Source organism: Dipodomys merriami, unplaced genomic scaffold (genome assembly GCF_024711535.1).
Source record: "Dipodomys merriami isolate MVZ:Mamm:240054 unplaced genomic scaffold, mDipMer1.0.p SCAF_525, whole genome shotgun sequence".
NCBI lineage: Eukaryota > Metazoa > Chordata > Mammalia > Rodentia > Heteromyidae > Dipodomys > Dipodomys merriami.
In genome coordinates, this window is record NW_027206097.1 from 716,702 (window position 1) to 739,215 (window position 22,514).

Here is a 22,514-nt window from a genome sequence, read left to right on the forward strand (position 1 = left end):
ACGGCAATGTGTTCCTTACCACCAAAGCAGTAAGTGCATCAGAAAGGAGGAGAAAGGAGAAATTAAATGAGAGAGAGGTAGTTTTTTTTGACTGTCATGGGGCTTGAACTCTGGGCCTGAGCACTGTCCCTCAGCTCTTCAGCGCAAGGCAAGTGCTCTACCACTTGAGCCACAGTGCCACTTCTGGTTTTCGGATAGTTTATTGGACTTTCTAGCCTGGTCTGGCTTTGAACCACGATCCTCAGATCTCAGCCTCCTGAGCAGCTAGGTTGCAGGTGTGAGTCACTGGCACCAGGTGAGAGTGATGTTTTTTAAGACAAAACTTCTGTTCTGCCTCCTCTTCCTGCCATGCTGTCTTTAAGCTAAAGCATACTGGTGCAAGGTCCTCTCAGAGGAAGCCTGGGAGAAGATCAAGGTTTGCGAAGCTGTAACAGGATGAGGGCATTTTATGAAGTTATCTAATCAATAGTTTTGCTAATGATGCCTAAATGATTTTGACAGGACTGCAGAAGTGTGTGTGTGTGTGTGTGTGTGTGTGTGTGTGTGTGTGTGTGTGTGTGTGTGTGTGTGTGTGTGTGTGTGTGTGTGTGTGTGTGTGTGTGTGTGTGTGTGTGTGTGTGTGTGTGTGTGTGTGTGTGTGTGTGTGTGTGTGGAGAGAAAGAGGGTAGGAAAGAATTGTTTGTGTTTGTGGAAGACAGGGAAAGTAGGCTTGCCAAGTTCTCACATATAGAAATGACTGGTAATATTTTGAATTATGATTTAATACTATCTGACAAGACAAAAAAAGGCCTTAGAATGTTTCACTAGGTCTAAATATTTTCTGTACTGTTATTTTCCCAAGATATATGACTATAGTCTTAAAAATACCTTTAATTTGGCCTTCTTTTGAGCTTCCAATGCAATCTTTCTTAACTCCTCAGTCTCCTTCTGTAACTGTTCATTTTCCTGTTGAAGTCTCAGCCTCTGTTCACTGACGAAGCCACAGTTCTCTCTTTCAGACTCGATTACAGTTTGAAGGGTCTGAATCATCTCATGGGAACGTGATATCTCTTCTGAGGAACTGATGAAAGGAAAGCAAAACAAAACAAATAATCTTTACTCCTAAGTGTAGCTAAATTAAACTGCTACCATTCATCTAAAGCAGCAATATGACATTTCCCTCAAATTAGATAAATATTTATTTCCTTGTTTTTTTTTTTTTTTCATTTTTTTTGTTGTTGTTGTTTGGTCATAGGACTTGAACTCTGGGCCTGGGCGCTGTCCCTGAGCTCTTTAGCTCAAGGCTGGCGCTCTACCACTTGAGCCAAAGTGCCACTTTCGATTCTCTGGTGTTTATTGGAGATAAGAGTCTCATGGACTTTGCTGCCTGGGCTGGCTCTGAACTGTGATCCTCAGATCTCAGCCTCCTGAGTGGCCAGGATGACAGACAAGAGCAACGGGCACCCAAATTCATTTCTTCCTTATCTCTGAAAAAAAGTGTAAACATGAAAATAAAAATAAGCTTCAAGAATGCAAGGAAGTGAGAAAGTGTTCAGTTTTCTCTAGATAGGAAAGAAAACAGCAGGTTCATTCTAGAAATGCACATTCAGGAACGAGAGAAAGTAAGACGTTTTCTGTGCCTACACCCTTTAGGAAATATATGAGAATTTTCCCTGGACCAAAACTTTATGATTGTTAAGTTTCTTGAAGTTTCACGGACTTCTCCTTTCACTTAATTCAAACGCCCACCCTGCAGAGCTACCGTGTAAATGAGAACACCTGTGGGATGTCTCCACTCAACACCAACCTAAGGGCAGGCACACGCAGCACTTACTGCGCTTAAGAAAATTCCTCATGGAAAAGCCAGTTTCTCCCACCTGCTTTCTTTAGAAGTAATCATGAGACTATCTCAAGAGATCACTGAAAATTATACATTGTATTTGTGAAGCAAATTCGCAAAATCTCCTTTTGAAAAAAGATTAACTAGCTTAGATATTAATATATACTTCAGAGAAATAAAATTGTTTTCATTATAAAACACATCTGAAAACCATGTATAAAGATTGAGAATTCAAGCAATCTAAGTAAGTTTTTACTGTCCCAAGTAAATGTTAAGTTTAACATGAAAAGCTTAAAAAAAAAAAACAAACCCCTAAGCAAATCAGGTGCCAGTGGCTCAAGCCTATAATTTTAGCTACTCAGAAGACTGCGATACAGAGGACTGAAGTTCAAAGCCAGCCCAGGCAGAAAAGTGTGCAAGATTCCATCCCCAATTAAGCAGAAAAATGTTGGAGTGAAGGCTCAAGCTCTAGAGTAGGAGTAGTGATCAAGAAAGGTGAGTGAGAGTTTCAGGTACTAAGACCAAGCTCCGCACTAGCCCAAGAAAACAACACAAAACCATCCAGAATTGATATGCCAGACTGATGCAACTGATGCACTATAAGCTTATCATTTTAATAGATAATAATTAAAAAATGATGGGTTATTACCGACTACTCAATACCAAAATAAATATACTCAGTATAAACAAGACAAAAGCAATACTTCAGCCGGGCACTCAGGAGGCTGAGATCTGAGGATCGCGGTTCAAAGCCAGCTCAGGCAGGAAAGTCCCTGAGACCCTCACCTCCAATAAACCACTAGAAAACCAGAACTGGTGCTGTGGCTCAAATGGTAGAACACTTGCCTTGAGCTGAAGAGCTGAGGGACAGCGCTCAGGCCAGAGTTCAAACTCCATGACCAACAAAAAAACAGAAAAAAAAAAAAGCAATACTTAATAAGTCCAATAATATAGTTAGCTATAGTATAAAAAACAATCTAATGAACAGTCTAACTTCTAGAAACTATAAATTTAAAATCAATAGTATACTACTGCAATTTTCTTCCTGAAAAAATTAGCTTTCAGAAATAATCATGATTAGTGTGAAAAAACTATATTTGGTGTTTTCAATTTAAGAATCCTACACTAAACAAGAAAACCCACCCAAAATCATGCGGTTTGTGAAGATGCATCACAGGAAATGCTAAAGAAAACATACTTAATTTCAAGCTGCTTTATTCTATTTTCCGCTCTCTTCAGGCTCAGCTGAAGGTCATCCTTCGAGCGCTCTGCAGCAAGGCATCTATGGTGCATCTCTTCCAGCTTTCTGTAGTCCTCTTCACTCCCTCTGCCTTCACGGTAGGCCTGTGGAAAGGCTGACAGTCTGTGAGCTTATGGAAGGATAATGCCGCTACACACTCTTCAGTTTAGTGGGAGAAATGACAGTCATCAGCCATCATGTGCTCGTCTGCCACGAGACACATCCACCAGTAGGCAGGTTGTTCAATCTTACAAAATAAAGTGCTGAAAACCTAAACATAATGGTGAATTTTTTCAAATTATTCATTCCTACTATGAACTATTAAAATAAAATTGTAAAGCAGCTGAAGCTAGAAAACTGTCTTGTCTTTAAAAATAACCATTGGTGCTGGGTACCAGTGACTCACACCTGTAATTCTAGCTACTTAAGAGGCTGAAATCTGGGGGATTGAGGTTTGAAGCTAGCCAGGGCAGCAAAGTCTACAGAGAGTTTGTCTCCAATTAATTAGCAATCATGGTTTAAGGGATGGTACCAGAAAATGAATGACCATAAACAAAACACAAACCAAATAAAAGTAACCAGCAGCCATTCTTTGATGAACAGCCTTCAATTCTCTAATGCAACACTTAGAAACAAAGAACTGTTTGCACGTGATCCACCTGGGTCATGTCTAGCTGGGGTGGAGGCCTTAACATCACGGCAGCAACTTACAGATGGCCTAATCCCAGTAGGAACCGGCATAACACTCAACAGGAAAAGACAAAGTAAGCTTTGAGCAAGGAACAGCAGTATTTTATAAAAGTCTTTGCTTGGCACCAGCTGCTCAAAACCAGTAATTCTAGGAGGCTGAGATCTGGGGATCAGTTGGAAGTCAGTCTGGGCAGGAAAGTTAGTGAGACTCTCATTCCCATTTAACTAACATTCTATCACAAGTAGTAGAGTGCTGGTCATGATAAAAAAAAAACAAAAACAAACAAAAACAATAAACACCTCAGGGACAGCGCCCAGGCTCTGAGTTTAAGCCTTAGGATTTATTTTTATTATTTACAAATATGGTTATTCTTGGAAAGAAATGTACTCAGGCAATGCTATTATTTAAATAGACACTGAATATATTCCAAAAATGTAAAAATGAATGTGTCTGCTTCAAAATACATTTTATGCACATATGGACATGTCTGAAATAAAACTCCCTCATATAACTGGTTGATGCTAATAAACATGTTTAAGAAAAAGAGAAAGAAAATAGAAAACACTTACCAGGAGGGCCCTTATAAATGTAAGGGTGGCTAGTAGACAGTGTGATGGGGCAGACAGTGATTCTGAGTATCTGAACTTGGTTTTGGTAGCTACATTTGCTTTTCCTTTTTACCTTTTCTAGTTCTTCTTCCACAGCCTTTTTCCCCCTAATGGCTCGTTCGATTTGGCCTTGTTTTTCATCACATTCCTATAAATTCAAGTCATAATGCAAATAAATACATTTGGTAAAACTACTAAAAATGGGAGAGACAGAATAAAATGCTTTGTCTGTAACCAGTATCACATGTACCTGGTCAACAAGGTAGTGACATAGTAGTGACAGAGCTACCTGAACCAGGCCGTCAGAAACTACACAGACTGGAAAGTGACCCAAGGGAAGCACATAGCTTAAATGTGCACACAAGCAGCTACAAAAGTCCTAACATTCTTTATTGGCCTGGGCACAAAACATTTATGCTGAAAAAGTTTTATTTATTTTGTGGCCTCGTGCTCCTGCGTGGCTTTTTTTGCTCAAGGCTGGTGCTCTGCCAGTTGAGCCACACCTCTGCTTCTGGCTTTGGGTGGTTGAGATAAAGGCCGCTCAAAATTTTCTGTCCCAGCTGAATCCTTCGATCTCAGCCTCCTGAGTAGGTAGGGTTACAGGTGTGAACCACTGATGCTTGCCTGCTTAAAAGTTTTAATCAGTAAACTTATGAAATATATATCAACTAATCAATAAAATTTAGTACTCTGCTGGTGATACTAAAAGCTAAAAATCATTCCAATGATGACTTCTTCACAATTAGTTGTTATTTTGTATTTATCTCTGATAATGAGTACAACTATTTCTCTTTACTAATTGTGACTCACGCTCTGGGTGAGCCTGCCCTGCTGACAAATGTACTACTGATATTATTCAATCAGCGTTTCCAGTCTTCATAGAAAAAGTCTATTTAATGTCATTTAATTTTTTTTTTGGGGGGGGGAGGGTAACTGGGGATTGAAAGCAGGGTCTCACACTTGCCAGGCAAGTGCTCTATTGCTGGAGTCATGCCTTAAACCAAGTTTCAAAATTTTAAAGTGAGCTTCTACATTGTGACCCCAAATTATTATTTAGAGGAAATATTCAGTCTTCTGGCATACCATTCGAAGAGCTGAGAGTTCTTCCATTATTTGAGAAATCTGTACCTCACAGTGCTTTTTTGTACTTTCAACCTGAAAATTAAGATGTTACACATTTAGATAAGGAATGAAAATAATTAGGATATTTTTATTAAGCTTAGCATTTTCAGGCAATAAAAGAACTTAAGAATTGTCCTGATCTGGGTGTAACTCAGGAGGTGGATACAGGATGGTCTTGAGTAGTTGCTACAATGTATTTGAAATGAAAACAAAATGGAAAAAACAAAAACCAAGAATAAGAAAAGCAAAATTTGTCATGAGAAGGGAGTGAGCAAGCTGCCACATCCACAAGACAGGGGTGTTTTGGAAGCTCCAGCATCCTTACACTGCGACATGAACTCTGTTTTCAAATAGGGTATTTCTGCTAGTATTTTAACATTATTAGAAACAAAGACTAAGAAAATCTTAAATAATTTAAATTAATTCCTTTAAAACAACAAGGTCAGAATCTAGTAGCATATGGGTTTACAGAGAAATAAGAGTGATAAAAATGTCACCTCGGGCTCAGCAGGAGGCAGGGAGTCTCCTATCTGCTCTGTATCAGCCTGGTGAGTAGGCAGGCTTCACACAGGCTCTGCCTGGAAGACAACGCTGCGCCTTGTGGGAGAGTGAAAAAAGCCCGCCAAGTCCTACTTGTGAGGAAAAGTGTGAGCTTGCAGAGCCTCGATCAGCACGGGACTGCGGCGGAGCACAAGGCAGGAGCCCTGCAAAACCACACCGCACTTTGGGTTCACAAGAGACTCCTTTCAGAATCACATTACATCCTGGTGCTACACAAATTTCTTTTAAGGGACTCTGTTCTAAAAATGAGTTAAACATCTTTGAAAACAGTATATGCTGAGGATATTTTGAAAAATTAGACACATCTTGTCAGAATGGCTGCATGTCAACAATCTTTTCTAAAAGCCTGGTCTTGCTTTGTAAAGGTCTGGGAAATGTTGTCTGTATATGTCAGTGACTTCTAGGACAAAAGGCTTTGGGAATTTTCTAGTACTGTACAAAAAGAACTAATTTCCTTCCTTCCTTCCTTCCTTCCTTCCTTCCTTCCTTCGTTCCCTCCCTCCCTCCCTCCCTCCCTCCCTTCTCTCTCTCTCTCTCTCTCTCTCTCTCTCTCTCTCTCTCTCTCTCTCTCTGTTGTGGGAAATGCTGTTTGTATATGTCAGTGACTTCTAGGACCCAAAGGCTTTGGGAATCTTTCCTTTCCTTTTTCCTTTCCCTCCCTCCCCCCTCCCTCCCTCTCTTCCTTTCTTTTTCTTTCTTTGTTGTGGGACTTGAATTCAGGGCCTAGGTGCTATCCCTGACTGACCTGAGCTCTTTTGCTCAAGGCTAGTGCTCTACCACTTTGATACACAGCTCCTCTTCCTGTTTTTGCCTGGTTGGCTTCGAACCTTGATTCTCAGATCTCAGCTACCTGAGTAGCTAGATTACAGGTATGAGTCAGCACTGCCAGGCTATTTTTTTTAAATAAGAAAATTTGGCAGAGCTTTACTGAATAAGCAACAGACAGACAAGCAGACAAGGAGAAAGGCAGAGGCTCACTCTAACGGAGGTGTGGGTGCTCACAAAGGAGAGTAAAATCTATTTTAAAAATAGAATGTGTGCAACATTATTAACTTTATGTGGTTAATTAACATGAGCTTTTTGAAGGCTTACCAAATATTACACGTGGCCCAGTCTGAGGCTCTAATTTAGGTTATAATCTGGTGTGTATTTGTTATAGTGATGCTGGCAAATTCAGTTGAATTAAAAGTATTCATAATTTTTTCTGAGACTCAGTAGTGAACGGGGCTGAAAGGGCCTAGGGTTAGCACCTGATGACACACAATTGGAAACTCCACAGTAGGTGAACAAACGCAGTTGCTGTGAGGCGGTTCAGGGTTGGGCTCTTTAGCATACACAGTGATGGAGCCCCTCTCTAAACCCACTCTCATTTTCTTTCCACAAACACTTCATTCTATAGTTTTGTAAGTAGTACAGAAAATTATCAACCAAATAGGAAGGCAAATTAGCAAGAAATAGGAATAGAAAAGACTGATGTTGCCATCCATGATTCAAAATCAAGTCAAAAATGTTTTACTTCTTTACAAATTTGGTATCTTCAAAAGCTACCTTAAGAATTAGCTATTTCCATGCTAAAAAAATAAGCTTTGTCATAAATTTGTTCAATTTTGTAGCCAGATCAGAAATATGTGAACACATGTTCATTGTGTTTGGTCAATAAAAATAAACATAAACACCATGCCAGGAGGAGCAGGATACAGAGAAGCCAAGGGAACACAAGAGGAAGGGACCAGATGGGACTGAAACCAGAGGAGCCCAGGAAAAAAGGAACAGATATCCTGACCTTCAGATGCCATGGTAGAGCTAGTGACAAAACAAACATGATTCAACTTAGAAGGCAGGTAAAGCTCAGGTTTGCAAAGATGTTTAAGATGAACACAGAGGGGGCTGGGAAGGTGGCTCAGTGGTAGAGCGCTTGCCTTGCATGCATGAGGCCCTGGGTTCGATTCCTCAGCACCACATAAGCAAAAAGAAAAAAGCCGGAAGTGGCGCTGTGGCTCAAGTGGTAGAGCGCTAGCCATGAGCTGAAGAGCTGAGGGACAGCGCCCAGGCCCAGAGTTCAGGCGCCACGACCGGACCCCCACCCCCCAAAAAAAAGATGAACACAGAGATTACACACCTGAAAAACTACAAGGAAATAATTAAAAGATGACTGTAAAATAATCCTCAAGACCCGGAACCTAACCTTAAAAATCAATGTGAATTTACCTTAGAAATAGGTTGCTAGTATCAGCATAGCATTTTTTTTTTTTTTAGGGTCCGGTCGTGGGGCCTGAACTCTGGGCCTGGGCGCTGTCCCTCAGCTCTTTTAGCTCAAGGCTAGCGCTCTACCACTTGAGCCACAGCGCCACTTCTGGCTTTTTTCTTTTTGCTTATGTGGTGCTGGGGAATCGAACCCAGGGCCTCATGCATGCAAGGCAAGCACTCTACCACTGAGCCACCTCCCCAGCCCAGCATAGCATATTTTGATGAAACATTAAAAAGTGTAAGAATTATTGTATGTCAAGAGTATTTTGGGCTATGGTCCAAGTACCTGTACTTTCAACCCCAACATAAAGTGGGGCTCTTACGAAAGGGTATATAAAGATTAGCAATAAGAAGACCAAGGCTTTACTTTATACGATGCTAAAATTAGCTAATTTATGTATGCATGCATGCTAGTAATGGGATAATAGGGTTTGAACTCAGCTCTGGCACTTGCTTATTAGCTTGCTTGCTTGACTGGTATTCTACCACTTGTACCATGTGAGCCACATTTCCAGCCTGGCTTTTTACTTGTTATTTTGGAGATGAAGTTGTATAGCGTTTTCAGGCTGACTTCAAACATCAAACCTCTGGACTTCAGCCTTTTAAGTAGCAAATATTACAGGCATGAGCCACAGGGGTAGACAAAAAGTTAGCATTTTTACCTTTGGAAATTAGCTAATTTTACTCACTGACAAGTATGAACACTAAACACCAGGGACTGTTCTGAGACACACACTGTTACACCATGGCGATGTGGATGGTATACACGCATACCGTCACATTATGGCACAGTGGGCAGTGTACACACGTGCTGTTACACCATGGTGATGTGGGCGGTGTACACATGTACTTTTATACCTTGTCGACGTGGATAGGGTACCTGCACACTGTTACCATGTTGACGTAGACAGTGTACACACACACCGCCACACTATGGCACAGTGGGCAGTGTACACACGTGCTGTTACACCTTGGTGATGTGGGCGGTGTACACGCACACTGTTATATCACGTCGACATGGACAGCGTGCACGCACACTGTTAACACTATGGCACAGTGGGCAGTGTACAGGTGTGCTGTTACACCATGGTGACGTGGGAAGTGTACACCATACACCATGTTGACAAGGATGGTGCACATGTACACGGTGTGGAAGGGTACATGCACACCGTGACACTAGGGCACAGGGGGCAGTGCACTTGCACAGTGTGCTCTAGCATCTCACCCGTAAACCCACCAGATATCATTTCTACACATTTAGGCTGTGTAGTACAGTCAAAACGTAAAGCATGTGATGTACTGAATCCTAAAGGCACAGTGTTAAGTACCTGTGTACCTAAACACATCTACACTAGAAAAAAATACAGTAACAATACTTGGCAAACTTCCAGCCCCAATGCAATCTTTAAGACCACTGCTATACAATCTCCTTTCACTAAAATGCCATTTGTGGCCAATGGTTGTGATATTTTCTAAGAAATACCTCTCTGGGCAGAAACATGTATTTTTCTTTTTACAAAACATAAGCAGTGTACAGTAGCTTTTTAACAATAAAATCTCTACCAGTGAGCTGTGTGGGAGAAAGCAAACATATTAACTTCATTGAATTAAACTGTCATTACTGAAAAACACTCAAGATTTTAGTCTACTTAGAAAATGTAGGAATGAAAAATTACAGGTATGAAAAAAAATACCGTCCAGTGAAAAACTACACACAGCACATTCACTGTTCTACAGAGTTCATTTTAAAGGAAAGAAACATTAGCTTTTCGCCATTTTCATTAATAATTTTCCAGTCTTTGTGAATATATACACAAATATTTTAAAGTATTTAAAGTATTTCTTTAGCATTCATTCTTTAGTTGGGACTACACTTTAACTTTAGTACTATAAGTAAAACCCATTATGAGCTGGGGTACTGGTAGCTCACACCTGTAATCCTAGCTACTCAGGCGGCTGAGATCTGAGGATTATGGGTCAAAGTCAGCAGGAAAGTCCATGAGACTCATCTCCAATTAGCCACCACAGGCCCTGAGTGTAAGCCCTAAGACTGACCAGCCTTCCCCCCCTCCCCTCCAAAACAGAAACAAAAACAGAAAGAAAAACAAAACCCTTACGTCTTTCTTGGACTTTAAGTCACCATCTTGTATCAGCTGACAAATTGTTTTTTTCATTTTCTCTATCTCTTCTTCTTTTTGTTTGTCCTTGAGCAGAGCCTTCAGAATCAGAGGTTACACTATTATTTGTAAAGCCAACAGGTCAAAACCCTACCTGCTTTCTCTAAAGTGAATATCTGTAAAATGAGTGAACATCTGAATTTCTGGAAGGTAAAATATTGCATAATTCACAAATAGTATTAATTTCTCCTAACCTCATTTACCTTTGTTTCATTTAAAAATGTATTCATTTTCTTTGACATGTATTTCAACCAGTGTTTCCATTTTTCTTCTAATCTCTACCATGAAACCCTTGGAATCACTTGTGAAATAATCTGCTCTTTCAAGTCATTGTACAAAGTTGTACCTAGGTACTATAATGGAAAAATATCCTGTATCTCTTTCTCTTTTTTAAAATACTATTTGACATTATTCAAAATACTATCCCCCCTCTTCGCTCTCTTACGTAGCCCAGGACGACACCAGCCTCCCGAAGCTCGGGATTCGAGGCATGCACCGCCATGCACCACCATGCCCAGTTTTTACTCTTTTCAGCTTTGAACTATCTGACTCAATGTATGTCCTGTTTTCAGTAATTTTCTTAGAATCCTCTACAATGTAAAAAAGAAACAAGGCATTTCCATTGTAACTTTCATTTTTCCTAGTGTTCTGCAAAGTATTCAGTATATGTTGGTAAATAAGGATTCAGTGAGTTCCACATAAACAGTCAGTGACATTAAAAAACAAATCTACTATTTCTTCTATAAGCTATATACTATTCACAAAAGTACAATATGGAATAGCAAGTAACAAATTTTCCAAGTTAAACTCAACTGTCAGTTAAGCTTCTATTTTATTACAGTAACCATGTAGGTGATGAAGACAAAATAAAGATGAGTAAAAGGCACACCTTGTATGCTGTGGTAACATTCTGTGACAGACTTCTAACAAGTCTAGGCCATGATCAGGGACATAGGTCTGACATGTAAATACTAGTTTTCAGCAAGACAAGGGGCTGTATCCAGGCTATATCCTGTAATCCTAGCTACTCAGAAGGCTAAGATCTGAGAAGTAAAGTCTGTGAAACTTTTCTCTTCAATAAACTACAAAAAACCAGAAGTAGAGCTGTGGCACAAGTGGCAGAATGCCAACTCTGAGCAAAAAAGCTCAGGAACAGCACGTAGGCCCTATGTCATATCACAGGACACAAAAATGACTGACTGAATCATTCAACCATTTCACAAATATGTTAAATAACTATTCCTAGCGCAAGTCTAACTAAGCAGAAAATTCTATAGTCTACCTTTAGGATATGCTTCAAAGGACTGGCATTTTAGCTTATGCCATTAAGTCATATCACCTACAAATACACAATGCTTACTCAATTGAGAAGGTAGCAATTTGTTTTCATGTTTATTCGGCATCGATTCCCTTCAGGACTGTGTGGAGGAAGCCAGCATGCTATCTGTAAAGACGCTCACCAGCCTCACCTGAGACAGCGTGCTGTTGACACGCTCACCAGCCTCACCTGGTCTCTTTTAAGGTTAGCTTCGTCTAAGAGTTTCATGCTGTCTCTGACTCTTGCCGCAGCTGCATAGTTCTCTTTCTCCAGTGCACTGCACCTTGCTTGCAGCTCTCTAGCCACTCTTTCCAGATGTGCCTTTTCTGCTTTTAGTTCCTTGGCTTCTTGGGATGTGACAGAAAATCTAGAAACAATCATACTGTGAAAGTCCAGGGAAGGAGAAAGGGATGCACTAAAGGATTTTTTTTAATTACAGAAACTGGTATTACACCACTAAGTTTTACATGTGTTTTCTCCTTTGATCTTGCTATACTTCTGCAAAGTACTTTTGTCATACCCATTTTAGAAAACGACATACATGCATTTGATTTAAAAAAGAGAAGTAGATAGGAGGCGAGGCCTAGATGTTCTGATGTTAATTATGTAAGACAGTATTATTAAGCAAAACTTGGAGGCTTGTTTTGCATTATATGGCTTTTTATTATGATTTCTTTCTTGTTGGATGCCTTTTCCTACCTGCCAGGTAGGCCATGCTAAATTATTAATGCATGTTTGAATATTTTTGTCCATGCTCATATAATTATAGACACACACACACATGCACACATATAACATCTATCCATAATTCTTCTTGGCAGTACTAGAGTTTGAATTCAGGGGCTTGTGCTTGCTTGGCTGGTGTCTGACCACTTGACTCAATTCCCAACTATTCTGGAGATGAAGTCTCTCAAGACTTTTCTGCACAGCTGGTTTAAAATACAATCCTCAAGATCCCAACCTGCTCAGCAGCTAGGAATACAGGCATGAATCACCAGCTTATCCATAGGTTTTTAAACATGAATTTAAGGAGTTACAAAAATTAAAATGATCTTCTGTACTTTCCTCATTCAGCATCAAACAAATATCAACAAATCTTTCCCAGTCTGATGGGTATGACCTTATATATTGTAAAGAATACAGATCAAGGTAGAAGTATCGACCAACTTACTTAGATTCTAGTATTTTAATGTTAGATTGTAGTTGCTGTGAGAATCTTTCTGATGCTTCCTCTCTTTCTCGGGCAGATACCATATCCTCCTCCTAGAAAACAAAGAAAATAGGAACTATTTTCTATTTTTGAAGTTATGTGAAGATCTAATACCCAATTCCACAGAACTAAAGGGCAGTCATACTAGAAGGGTATGCTGCTAGAATTCTAACACATATGCTCAGAGAAGCTGTACAAACTTGAGAACAAAACACACATAATGAACAGGAGAAGAGACCTTCACCATCACTATCATATTGGACATTCAAAATAGCTGTATTACGAAGATTTCCAGAACATTTCAAATTATTCCTAGTGCAAGTCTAACAAAGCAGAGAATTCTATCCAGTCTACCTTTAGAACATGTGCTCTCTCTTTCTTTTTTTTTAAAAAAGTTTACTGAGGGGAAAGCAAACTGTGGGGCTGCAAGAGATGGAGGAAGAAGCAGCGAAAGAGAGAATGAACAAAACACGCTCTCTTAGTAGTGTTACACTACTTCTCATTACCGAAGTAATCACAGGGTCAGGGTGTTTCATGCGACGTGTTGATGCTTTGAAACATTAATAGATTTTATTTGACTTGCCTTTCTAGAAAAAATTTTATCTGTCTTCCGTGTATTCTTTTGTGTTAATTTATCTTTTATTAATTTCTCCTATTGCTTTTTAACAGCATCTCTCTGAATTAAGTTAGTGAGCTATGGACAACACATTCTGTAACTTACTCCTATTTAATAGTTAATATTAAGTTAACTCATAGCACATTGGAACCTTGCAACAGCATGTTTCCATGTACTTTTTAGTGCTATTGCTGTCACTTTACAAATCCAACGAATACTTTTAAGTTCTAAGCAGAACTTTACATATGTCCCTTCAGAGTTTGCTGAAATGTACATCTGCTAGAGACAAATTTTATTTGGAAATCTTTAGCTTGCCTACACTTCCTCTCTCTTCTCCCCTCCCCCTTTTCCTTTTTGTTTCTTTTTACTTTTGTGCAGCTCCTGGTGCCTGAACTCAAGGCCAGGGTACTGTCCTTAGATTTTTCTGCTCGAGGCTGGTGCTTTACCACTTGAGCCACACATCTACTTCCAGCTTTTTTGGTGTCTACTTGTAAATAAATCTCATGACTTTTCTGTCTGGGCTGGCTTTAAACCACGGTCCTCATATCCCAGCCCTCTCAGCAGCTAGGATTACAGCCACCAACACGTGGCAATTTTCTCTTTCTTTCTTTTCTCTCGTTTTCTCTCTCTCTCTCTTTCTTTCGTTCTTTTTGGCCTTAATTTTTAAGAATAGTTTAACCAAATATAAGATTCTTTGTTAGCTTTCTTCTTTCAATACTTGGGACGTCTTATTCCAATGCTTTCTGCTTCCACAGGGTTCCTTCATGAGAACTCAGCCATTCATTTCATCGTTTCCAGGTTCAGGTCATTGTGCTATTATATTTTCAACTTTCTTCTTTAAAATTGATTGTCAGTGTATCATGATGTGCCTAGAAGTGGCTCTGTGTTTATATTACTTAAATCTACCACTGCAATTCATAGATCTGTTAATGTTCTCCCCATCAAATTCAGCAATTTTCAGTCATTGTTTCTTCAGACATTCTTGATTCCCCAGTGCCATCCTATGCAGTTTCAATTCTACTTATACTAGACTAGTTCACATTGTCCCTTAGATTTCAACATTTCAAACTATGTTTCTTACTGGAAATTTCTACTGTTGTATCTTCAAGTTCACTATTCTTTCTTGTTCAATCTATTGTCTATCCAATAAAATTTCAGTTGTTCTTTTAAGTTCTATTTTTGCTTATTTTTATTTTTTTAACAGTTGTGGGGCTTGAACTCTAGGCCTGTGCACTGTCCCTCAGCTCTTCAGCTTAAGGTTAGCTCTCTACCACTTGAGCCACAGTGCCACTTTTGGTTTTCTGGTGGTTTATTGGAGATAAGAGTCTTATAGACTTTTCTGCCCAGGCTGGCTTTGAACCAAGATCCTCAGATCTCCAAGATCCTCAGCCTCCTGAGTAGCTAGGATTACAGGTGTGAGCCACTGATGCCTGGCTAAGCTCTGTTTTTATTTTTAAACATTTTCTACTTTAAAGATTTTCTAGTTTCACCAAAATTATCTATCTTTTCCTTCTTGAGAACTTATGCTAATTTGAATTAAAAAAATTCCTTGAACATATTTATAATGGCCTGTTTGAAGCATGTGGATCCTCTTGGCACTGGTTTCTGTTGATGGTGTCCATCAATCCTGTCCCAAAGGGGAGATCATAATTTCCCATCTATTAAGCTTTGGCTGAAAACTGGGCATTGAAGAGAATCCACGACAGTCAGTTTGGATTCAGTTTTGCTTTTATGAGCACTACAGCTCTTCTGCTGGTGGTGCTCTTGCGTTGGCTCCTCTGCAGTATACAGCAGCTGGCCTATGCCTGCACAACTCCTGCCTGCCGCCTTTCACTCACACACACCTCCACGCAGCCGGCTCTCCGGGGGATGCCTGTGCCTGTAGGACTTGAGAGCATCCAGAGCTGGGCACAGTGCAGGCTTCGCTCTGGGATTTCCCTGCTGCTATACTTCTGGCTTGGAGTTGGCCCTCTGACATTCCAGTAATAAAGCTTCATTATTATTATTATTATTTTTGGCTAACTTTGCACACATTTCTAGAATGTGCTCAGCTGTAAAAACTCAAACATCTAGTTTGATTTTCTATCTTGCCACAGCAGGTTTCTCTCAATCTCTGCCTGTTTCTTAATTGGGCTTCCAATTAATTATACCCATAAGCTTCAATTAGGCATGGATTTGTAAGAAATAATCAGAAGGTCAGATTAATTTATGTGTGTATGTGTCCTGTTGGCAATATTTCTCCTCTTTAAAATTCTAACCCTTTGTATGACCCTCAATTTTGGTATTGTGTGATCTAATCATATAGAAACTGCTTTCTAAAGCCACAGCTATAGAGATTTACAGTTAAGATCAAGTCAGAAATGCAAAAACTACAAATTGAAAGCAGATGAGTGGTAAGAGGAAGGGTGGGTGAATACAGGCATAATATTCAATGTACGAATGTGGAAATGGGACTAAGTTCTTGAGGGGACGGGTAGGTGAGAGGAGAGAGAGGACGACAAAAGGGCGACACTGATTAGGATGCAGAATACCCATCATGTGACATGCTAAATCGAAACTTCTTTGAAAACAAATTAAAAAAATAAACAATACCTCCTAAACGAAGAGCTCCTCCCTTTCACTTCCAACTATTTTGGAGTACCTTTCAGAGTTCAAAAAAAAAAATATATATATATATCTTTATCTATTTTTTTTGTTGGTCGTGGGGCCTGAACTCTGGGCCTGGGCGCTGTCCCTCAGCTCTTCAACTCAAGGCCAGCGCTCTACCACTTGAGCTACAGCGACACTTCTGGTTTTCTGGTGGTTTATTGGAGATAAGAGTTTCACAAACTTTCCTGCCCGGGCTAGCTTTGAACCGTGATCCTCAGATCTCAGCCTCCTGAGCAGCTAGGATTATAGGCGTGAGCCACTGGCACCCAGCTTCATATATGTATTTTAATAATGATAATATTGATTATTGATAGTAATATGTAACATTATTATTTAATAATATTAGAATGTCTGGGGTTTTCTTTAGTTAGGCTAAACTGAATGCAAAGAAAGATTCTTCATAAAGGTATTTTCAATATTATAATTGCGTTCCTACTTTCACAGTTTATATTCAGGGAAAAATAATTATTTTCTAATGTTGCCTTAATTTCTAATACCCAATAAGTTAGCAGTCCATTGTATGGAGTATGAAGCCCCAGCTTACTCATCTTAAAACTACGAAGTACCTTTCTGTGCATCTGGCCCTGCAGCTGCTCTGTCACTGCAGTCAACTCCTCTACTTTTGCTGCTGCAACTCTCAGATTTGACTTGGATTGCCTAAAGAGAAGATAAATTAATGCTCTTAGACCACAAAGAAGGAAAAGTTAATTATGTAAAAATTTAAAAAATCACTACTCATATACCTAAAAATGAATCTGAAATATAAAAGACATTAAAGATTCCTCTATTTTTTTTTTTTGTTTGTTTCTTCTGGTCCTGGGGCTTGAACGCAAGGCTGGGGCACTGGCCCTGACCTTTTTTGCTGGAGGCTGGTGCTCTACCACTTGACCCACAGCACTATTTCTGGCTTTTTCTAAGTGGTTTATTAGAGAGAAGAGTCTCATGGACTTTCCTGCCCAGGCTGGGTTCTAACCTCAATCCTCAGATCTCAGCCTCCTGAGTAGCTAGGATTACAGGTGTGAGCCACCAGCACCCAGCTAAGATTCTTCTATTTCTAACAAAATGTATGTAAAAGCAAGAAGAAAAACACAGCTGATGAGGAAGGGGACAAAGTGGAAATTATTCACACTGTGGATAAATTATCTTTAATGCACAGATAAAGCAGTGTTGTTCAAATAACTGCATGAAGAATTTAGTCAACCTTATAAATCACCTAATAAGAGTTTAAGTGTAGTGAGTAAAATATGGTTTATAATTTCTTCAGAAAAATATTGCTAACTGGCCTAAGAAAATGAACCTGAAAGTAACTTTTAATACCTTTATCATTCAATAATGTATGTATGTATGTGTGTCTATGGAACACCTACCTATCTGAACTGAACTGGATGCCACAGGAACCACTATATGCATGTCTGTGGAATATCTACCTACCTGCACTGAACTGAGCACTACAGAACCACTGTAGACACGTCTATAGAACATCTACTACCTGGACTGTACACTAAGTACTTCACAGTCTAGGGGATGTACTGGTAAGCCAGGGGAAACCACCAGCCCTGAAAAGTGTAGCTTCTAGTGGAGGGAGGGCAGTAAGTTCAGGAACAGATAATGCCTTGAAGAAAGTGATATAGAGCAATAGGACATAGATAGTCCGTCATAGAAAGGAGACTTGAGCTAAGGCCTGAATGATGTTTTTAACTTAAAAAAATTACAGGGAGAGAATGTAACCAAACAATGTAAAGAACATGAGGACTTAACAGTTAAACTGGCAGGGTCCACAGACAGAAAAGTACAAGAGGAAGTCATCAAAGAAGGCAGAAGGTAGATAACTGACGTGTCTCCAGATACAGTGTGAATTCTGAATTTTGTTCCAATTGGAGCAAGCCTGCAAGTGAATAAGGTGTCCTGAGTGTGGGTGAGTGGAAGTGGATGAGTGCAGCATCCAGTGTGGTGTGGTCATCTGGTATGTGGAGCTGAGCTGAGGGGAAGACTGCAGGGGAAGGCCGAGGTATCCTGATGGGGCCACGATGAAAGGCCTCCAGCTCTGTTCCGCTCTCAACAGTGCAGTGCATTCCTATGCTCCTGGCAAGATTTTTTAAAGGGCCTGCTACCAACAAATAGACAGTTTGCAGACCACTGACCTAGTATGGAGCCACAATGAGACAATGGAGGCCTAATGGGATTATTTGGAAAAAATGACTACTGCGACTTAAAGAGGCTGGACAGTTCAGGTGTGACAATTTAAAGAGGAGGCACCGAATTTTTTTTAAAAGCCTATTATCAGTAAATGGTAGAATAAGGAAACTGAAAATGCAAAAGATGCCAAGAACTGGCTCCTAAAGTCAGAAAATAAAGATCAGAAAAAGTACAAATTCAAAATATGCAGTACAAACTTGTCTAGGGAGGGAAGAGAAATCACTCAAGGGGCAGTAATACCAGAATATGAAGAATTTTGCCTTGTAACAACCAATGTACTAACTAGAACTATTGAGGAGAAGAAAAAGGAGGCGGGCTAAGCTCCAAGTAAGAGACGTGCCAGAACAACTAACTAAAACGCTCTTCATGAGGGGGCTTTCAAAGAACTCTGCAAAAGAGAAAGAAGTTTAAAAACAGGAAGGCCTTAATTTGTAGAACAAGGTGAAAGAAGTTTTGTGATTCCCAGCCTGATAGGAAGTGGCAGGGACCCGCGGCAGCACTGTCCTCAGCCACCTTTGAATGGGATGCTGTGGGGGGTGGGCCGAAGGGAGGAACTCAGATCAGAACTGCAGAGCCCTACAGCTGAGCAGGTACCTCCTAAAAGAGGCCTGAGGTGTCTTGTGTGCCCACTCCACTTTGGAAAGACAGAAGAGGTGCTGCATCTGCGAACCATTCATTTTAGAGCTCTTGGAGAGTATGACAAAGCACGACGAGGCTGGGAGGTAAGGGAGCAATCTGGAGGCTGCTGCAGTAGTCTGGAAGCCACAACTGGGCAAAGGCAGCTGTGAAAAGGGAGAGGGCTGAGGGGCTGAGAGACACTGAAGAGGCAGGTGAGAAGAAGAACACGCAAGTCTGTGAGTCTTCTGAACTGGGACCCTAAGGGTACCATTTAAGACACAAAGACACAAGAGCTCCGAGAATAGGCCTAGTTTAAAGCCTTTTGTATTTCATGTGACCTGAGACACTGGGTAAAGACAAGGTTCCCTGAAACCTTCACAGGCCCACTGAAGCCACAAAAATGTACATGGACGAAACACTCCAATCACAAGTTAAGGGTGTCATGTCATACCATATGTAAGGTTGTGTTTTTAATTTTTATTGCTATATATTATTTGTACAGAGGGATTTTATTGTGATGTTCCCATATAGTCATAAAACGCAGTATGATTGTATTCAATCACAATTCAATTATACTTCCTCTTACCTCCTTAACAAAGATAACACTAGTTATTTCTAAAAGATATCCACAAATAAAAATCCTTTTCTCAAAGACTTTATATGGAGAATGTGAAACGTGAGCACATTTGACATGAAAAATAACTGATTTCCAGAAATGAGCTGGCTTTGTATTATAAACAAATATAATAAAATGATCAAAGCACCTGAGAAGAAATAGCACAAAATCTCAATTTAAGTGTTAAATCACAATTTAAGTAAGAATAAAAACATGGCAAAATGAATGCAAGAAGCCTATCTGGAAAAAGTACAATTTTTCCAAGTTTAGAAAACTAAACTTTCTGAAAAAGGAATAATAATCAAAAGCAAAAAGGAAAAAAAACAAAAAGATTTCTGAAAAACAGCAGAATGAGTATTCTGAGCAGTTCATAGGTAACTAGAAAGGCAAGAAGGCCCAGGTGGACGAAGGTTCTTAAAAGAACAGGCTGGCAAGGCATGGCGGCATGTGCCTGCGGCCCCAGTCACTGGATTCCAGATGAGCCAGGGTAAAGCTGCTACAAGACCCTGTACGAAAAACTGAAAACAGGAAGCCAGACTGGGGATGTGGCTGAAATCACAGAGCACTTACCTAGAAGCATGAGACTGAATTCAACCCTCAGTATCAGGAAGGAAGGAAGGAAGGAAGGAAGGAAGGAAGGAAGGAAGGAAGGAAGGAAGGAAGGAAGGAAGGAAGGAAGGAAGGAAGGAAGGAAGGAAGGAAGGAGGGAAAGAGGGAGGGAGAGGAGACAAGGAGAGGGAAAAAAGGGAAGAGAAGGGGAGGGAAGGAGAAAGAAAAGAGGGAAGGAAAAGTAAGTGGATCCAGTATAATTACAAACTTATGCTTAAGGGTTTCTTATTTAGTTATTCTTGGCATGGTGACACACAGCATTTTAAAACTCAAATTCTGGTGATGTCAATATGCCCATCATTCGAAATCTGTCAAACTTGAAAGTGACACATTTTTCTGTAGAAGAGGCATCTGCTTGTCCTTATGCCTTTTCAAGCCTGTGGCAGGGAAGCAAGCATAGCTTTATGCACACAACTCTGAGCTGCTCAATGTTCAGCTATGGAATACAATCAGTAAATATTATGGCAAAGTTGCTTAAGGACAACTCAATGTTTAAGACGTTGTGGGCTTCAGAAAACTCCAATTTGTTTTTACCAGTCTCAATTTATTTACTTTCAACTCTTAACCTTTAAGCTAATGTCTACAAGCCAAATGAACCTTCTTTCCACACAGACATGAAAAAAAAAAAATCAATGTACTCACTATGATCCTTTCTTTCCCAGTCAACACTCATCCCGGTGTTCCTCACTGCTGTGAATATTGCCAGAGAACCAGGCTCAGACGCTCTCCGGTTATCCATTAAAAGTTGTGGAGAAAGTTATCTCAAGAGAGGTCATAGTCAAACCTGGTGGCCAGGGAGATTTTTGTGTCTTCAAACATCAAAAACATTTCCCACTCTGCTAGCTAAGTGAGAAACCCCCTGAGAATCAAAGTGGCCTAGAAAACGGTTTTGACTGGTTCCCAGATTTACTCGAGTAGGGAGTGTGAAGAGATAGCTGAGTTGCAAAGACAGCTGGAAACAGACCGAAGTGAACGGACAGAAACCCGACGGAAGCAGGAGCAGCTGCACACACATCTGACAAAACTGTCACTGTGTGTCAGTGAAGGATACAATTCAGAAAAATGTGTGTGCCTAATTCCTTAAAAAAAACTGGACGTGAAGGTTCACAAGCTTCTCCAGACTGGCCAGGCCCACATGACCTGCGCAGAAACACCGACTGGGGCCAAACTGGTGATGAAGGTCAGACCAGGCCTCCCCGACACTCCTGCAATTTATTACTCAGAAGCACCATCCTTGCAGATGTGATTAGGGCTAAAGTCTCAAGAAGAACTCACTCACGATGCAAACGGGCTCTACACCAATAATTAGTATGCCTATAATAAGAGAAGACACAGAAGCAGGGACAGAGAAGAATACATAGAAAGATACCAACTAACTAGAATTGTGCCGCCACAAGCTAAACACACCAAAAGCTACTGATGTAAGGAAAGATTCTTTTTGTTGTTGTTGTCAAGTCTGGGCCTGGGCGCTGTCCCTGACCTCTTTTTGCTCAAGGCTAGGGCTCTACCACTTTGAGCCACAGCGCCACTTCTGGTTTTCTGGTGGTTCATTGGAGATAAGAGTCTCATGGACTTTCTTGCCCAGGCTGGCTTTGAACTGCGATCCTCAGATCTCAGCCTCCTGAGTAGCTAGGATGACAGGCATGGGCCACCACACCTGGCACAGGAAAGATTCTCATACCAAGAATTCTGCACTGATACATCAATTTTATATTTCTAGCATCCAAAACTAATAGAAGAACAAATTTTTAGCAAGTCACTTTTTGGTGGTTTGTTATGGTAACCCCCACATTACTGAGCTCAATGGTCAATTCTCAAAACTCAGGGTACTTTATTATCACCACAGGTGCATCCACATAACAATCTTGAGAATGGGAAGAATGGTAACATTCCATACAATATTAAAAACAGTATTACTTCCAGCATTACAAAAATGATGTATTGATAGGATGTTCATATGACAAAAAGTGAAAAAATTAAGACTAATTCAGTGCCTCTATTATCTCATTTTAATAAAATACTTAAGTACACACCTAAACTTAAGTTATACATTTAAAAAATTAACAATAGGATCTTTAATTAATAGCATTATGATCTTTTCACTTTTCTCTTATGCTACAGGCATGTAATATGCCCAATTTTGTCTCAGGCCCTAGGGGTGGAGGTACCCCTTATACTTCCTAAGTGACAAGCTATTTTTACCTGGCCGCCAGAGGT

At 40.2% G+C, this 22,514-nt stretch overlaps 1 protein-coding gene across 1 annotated transcript in view; it reads right to left on the bottom strand.

Moving 5' to 3' along the window:
• Positions 1 to 22,514, bottom strand: part of LOC138811417 (sodium channel and clathrin linker 1-like) — a 58,232-nt gene that overhangs the window by 14,308 nt on the left and 21,410 nt on the right. The window contains exons 9-16 of the mRNA XM_069999171.1: positions 16,825 to 16,915; positions 12,955 to 13,046; positions 11,973 to 12,150; positions 10,406 to 10,504; positions 5,442 to 5,513; positions 4,432 to 4,506; positions 3,018 to 3,163; positions 868 to 1,060 (exon numbers count right to left, since the gene is read on the bottom strand). Of these exons, the coding sequence (XP_069855272.1) occupies positions 868 to 1,060; positions 3,018 to 3,163; positions 4,432 to 4,506; positions 5,442 to 5,513; positions 10,406 to 10,504; positions 11,973 to 12,150; positions 12,955 to 13,046; positions 16,825 to 16,915 (946 nt within the window). The remainder of the gene's footprint in view (positions 1 to 867; positions 1,061 to 3,017; positions 3,164 to 4,431; positions 4,507 to 5,441; positions 5,514 to 10,405; positions 10,505 to 11,972; positions 12,151 to 12,954; positions 13,047 to 16,824; positions 16,916 to 22,514) is intronic.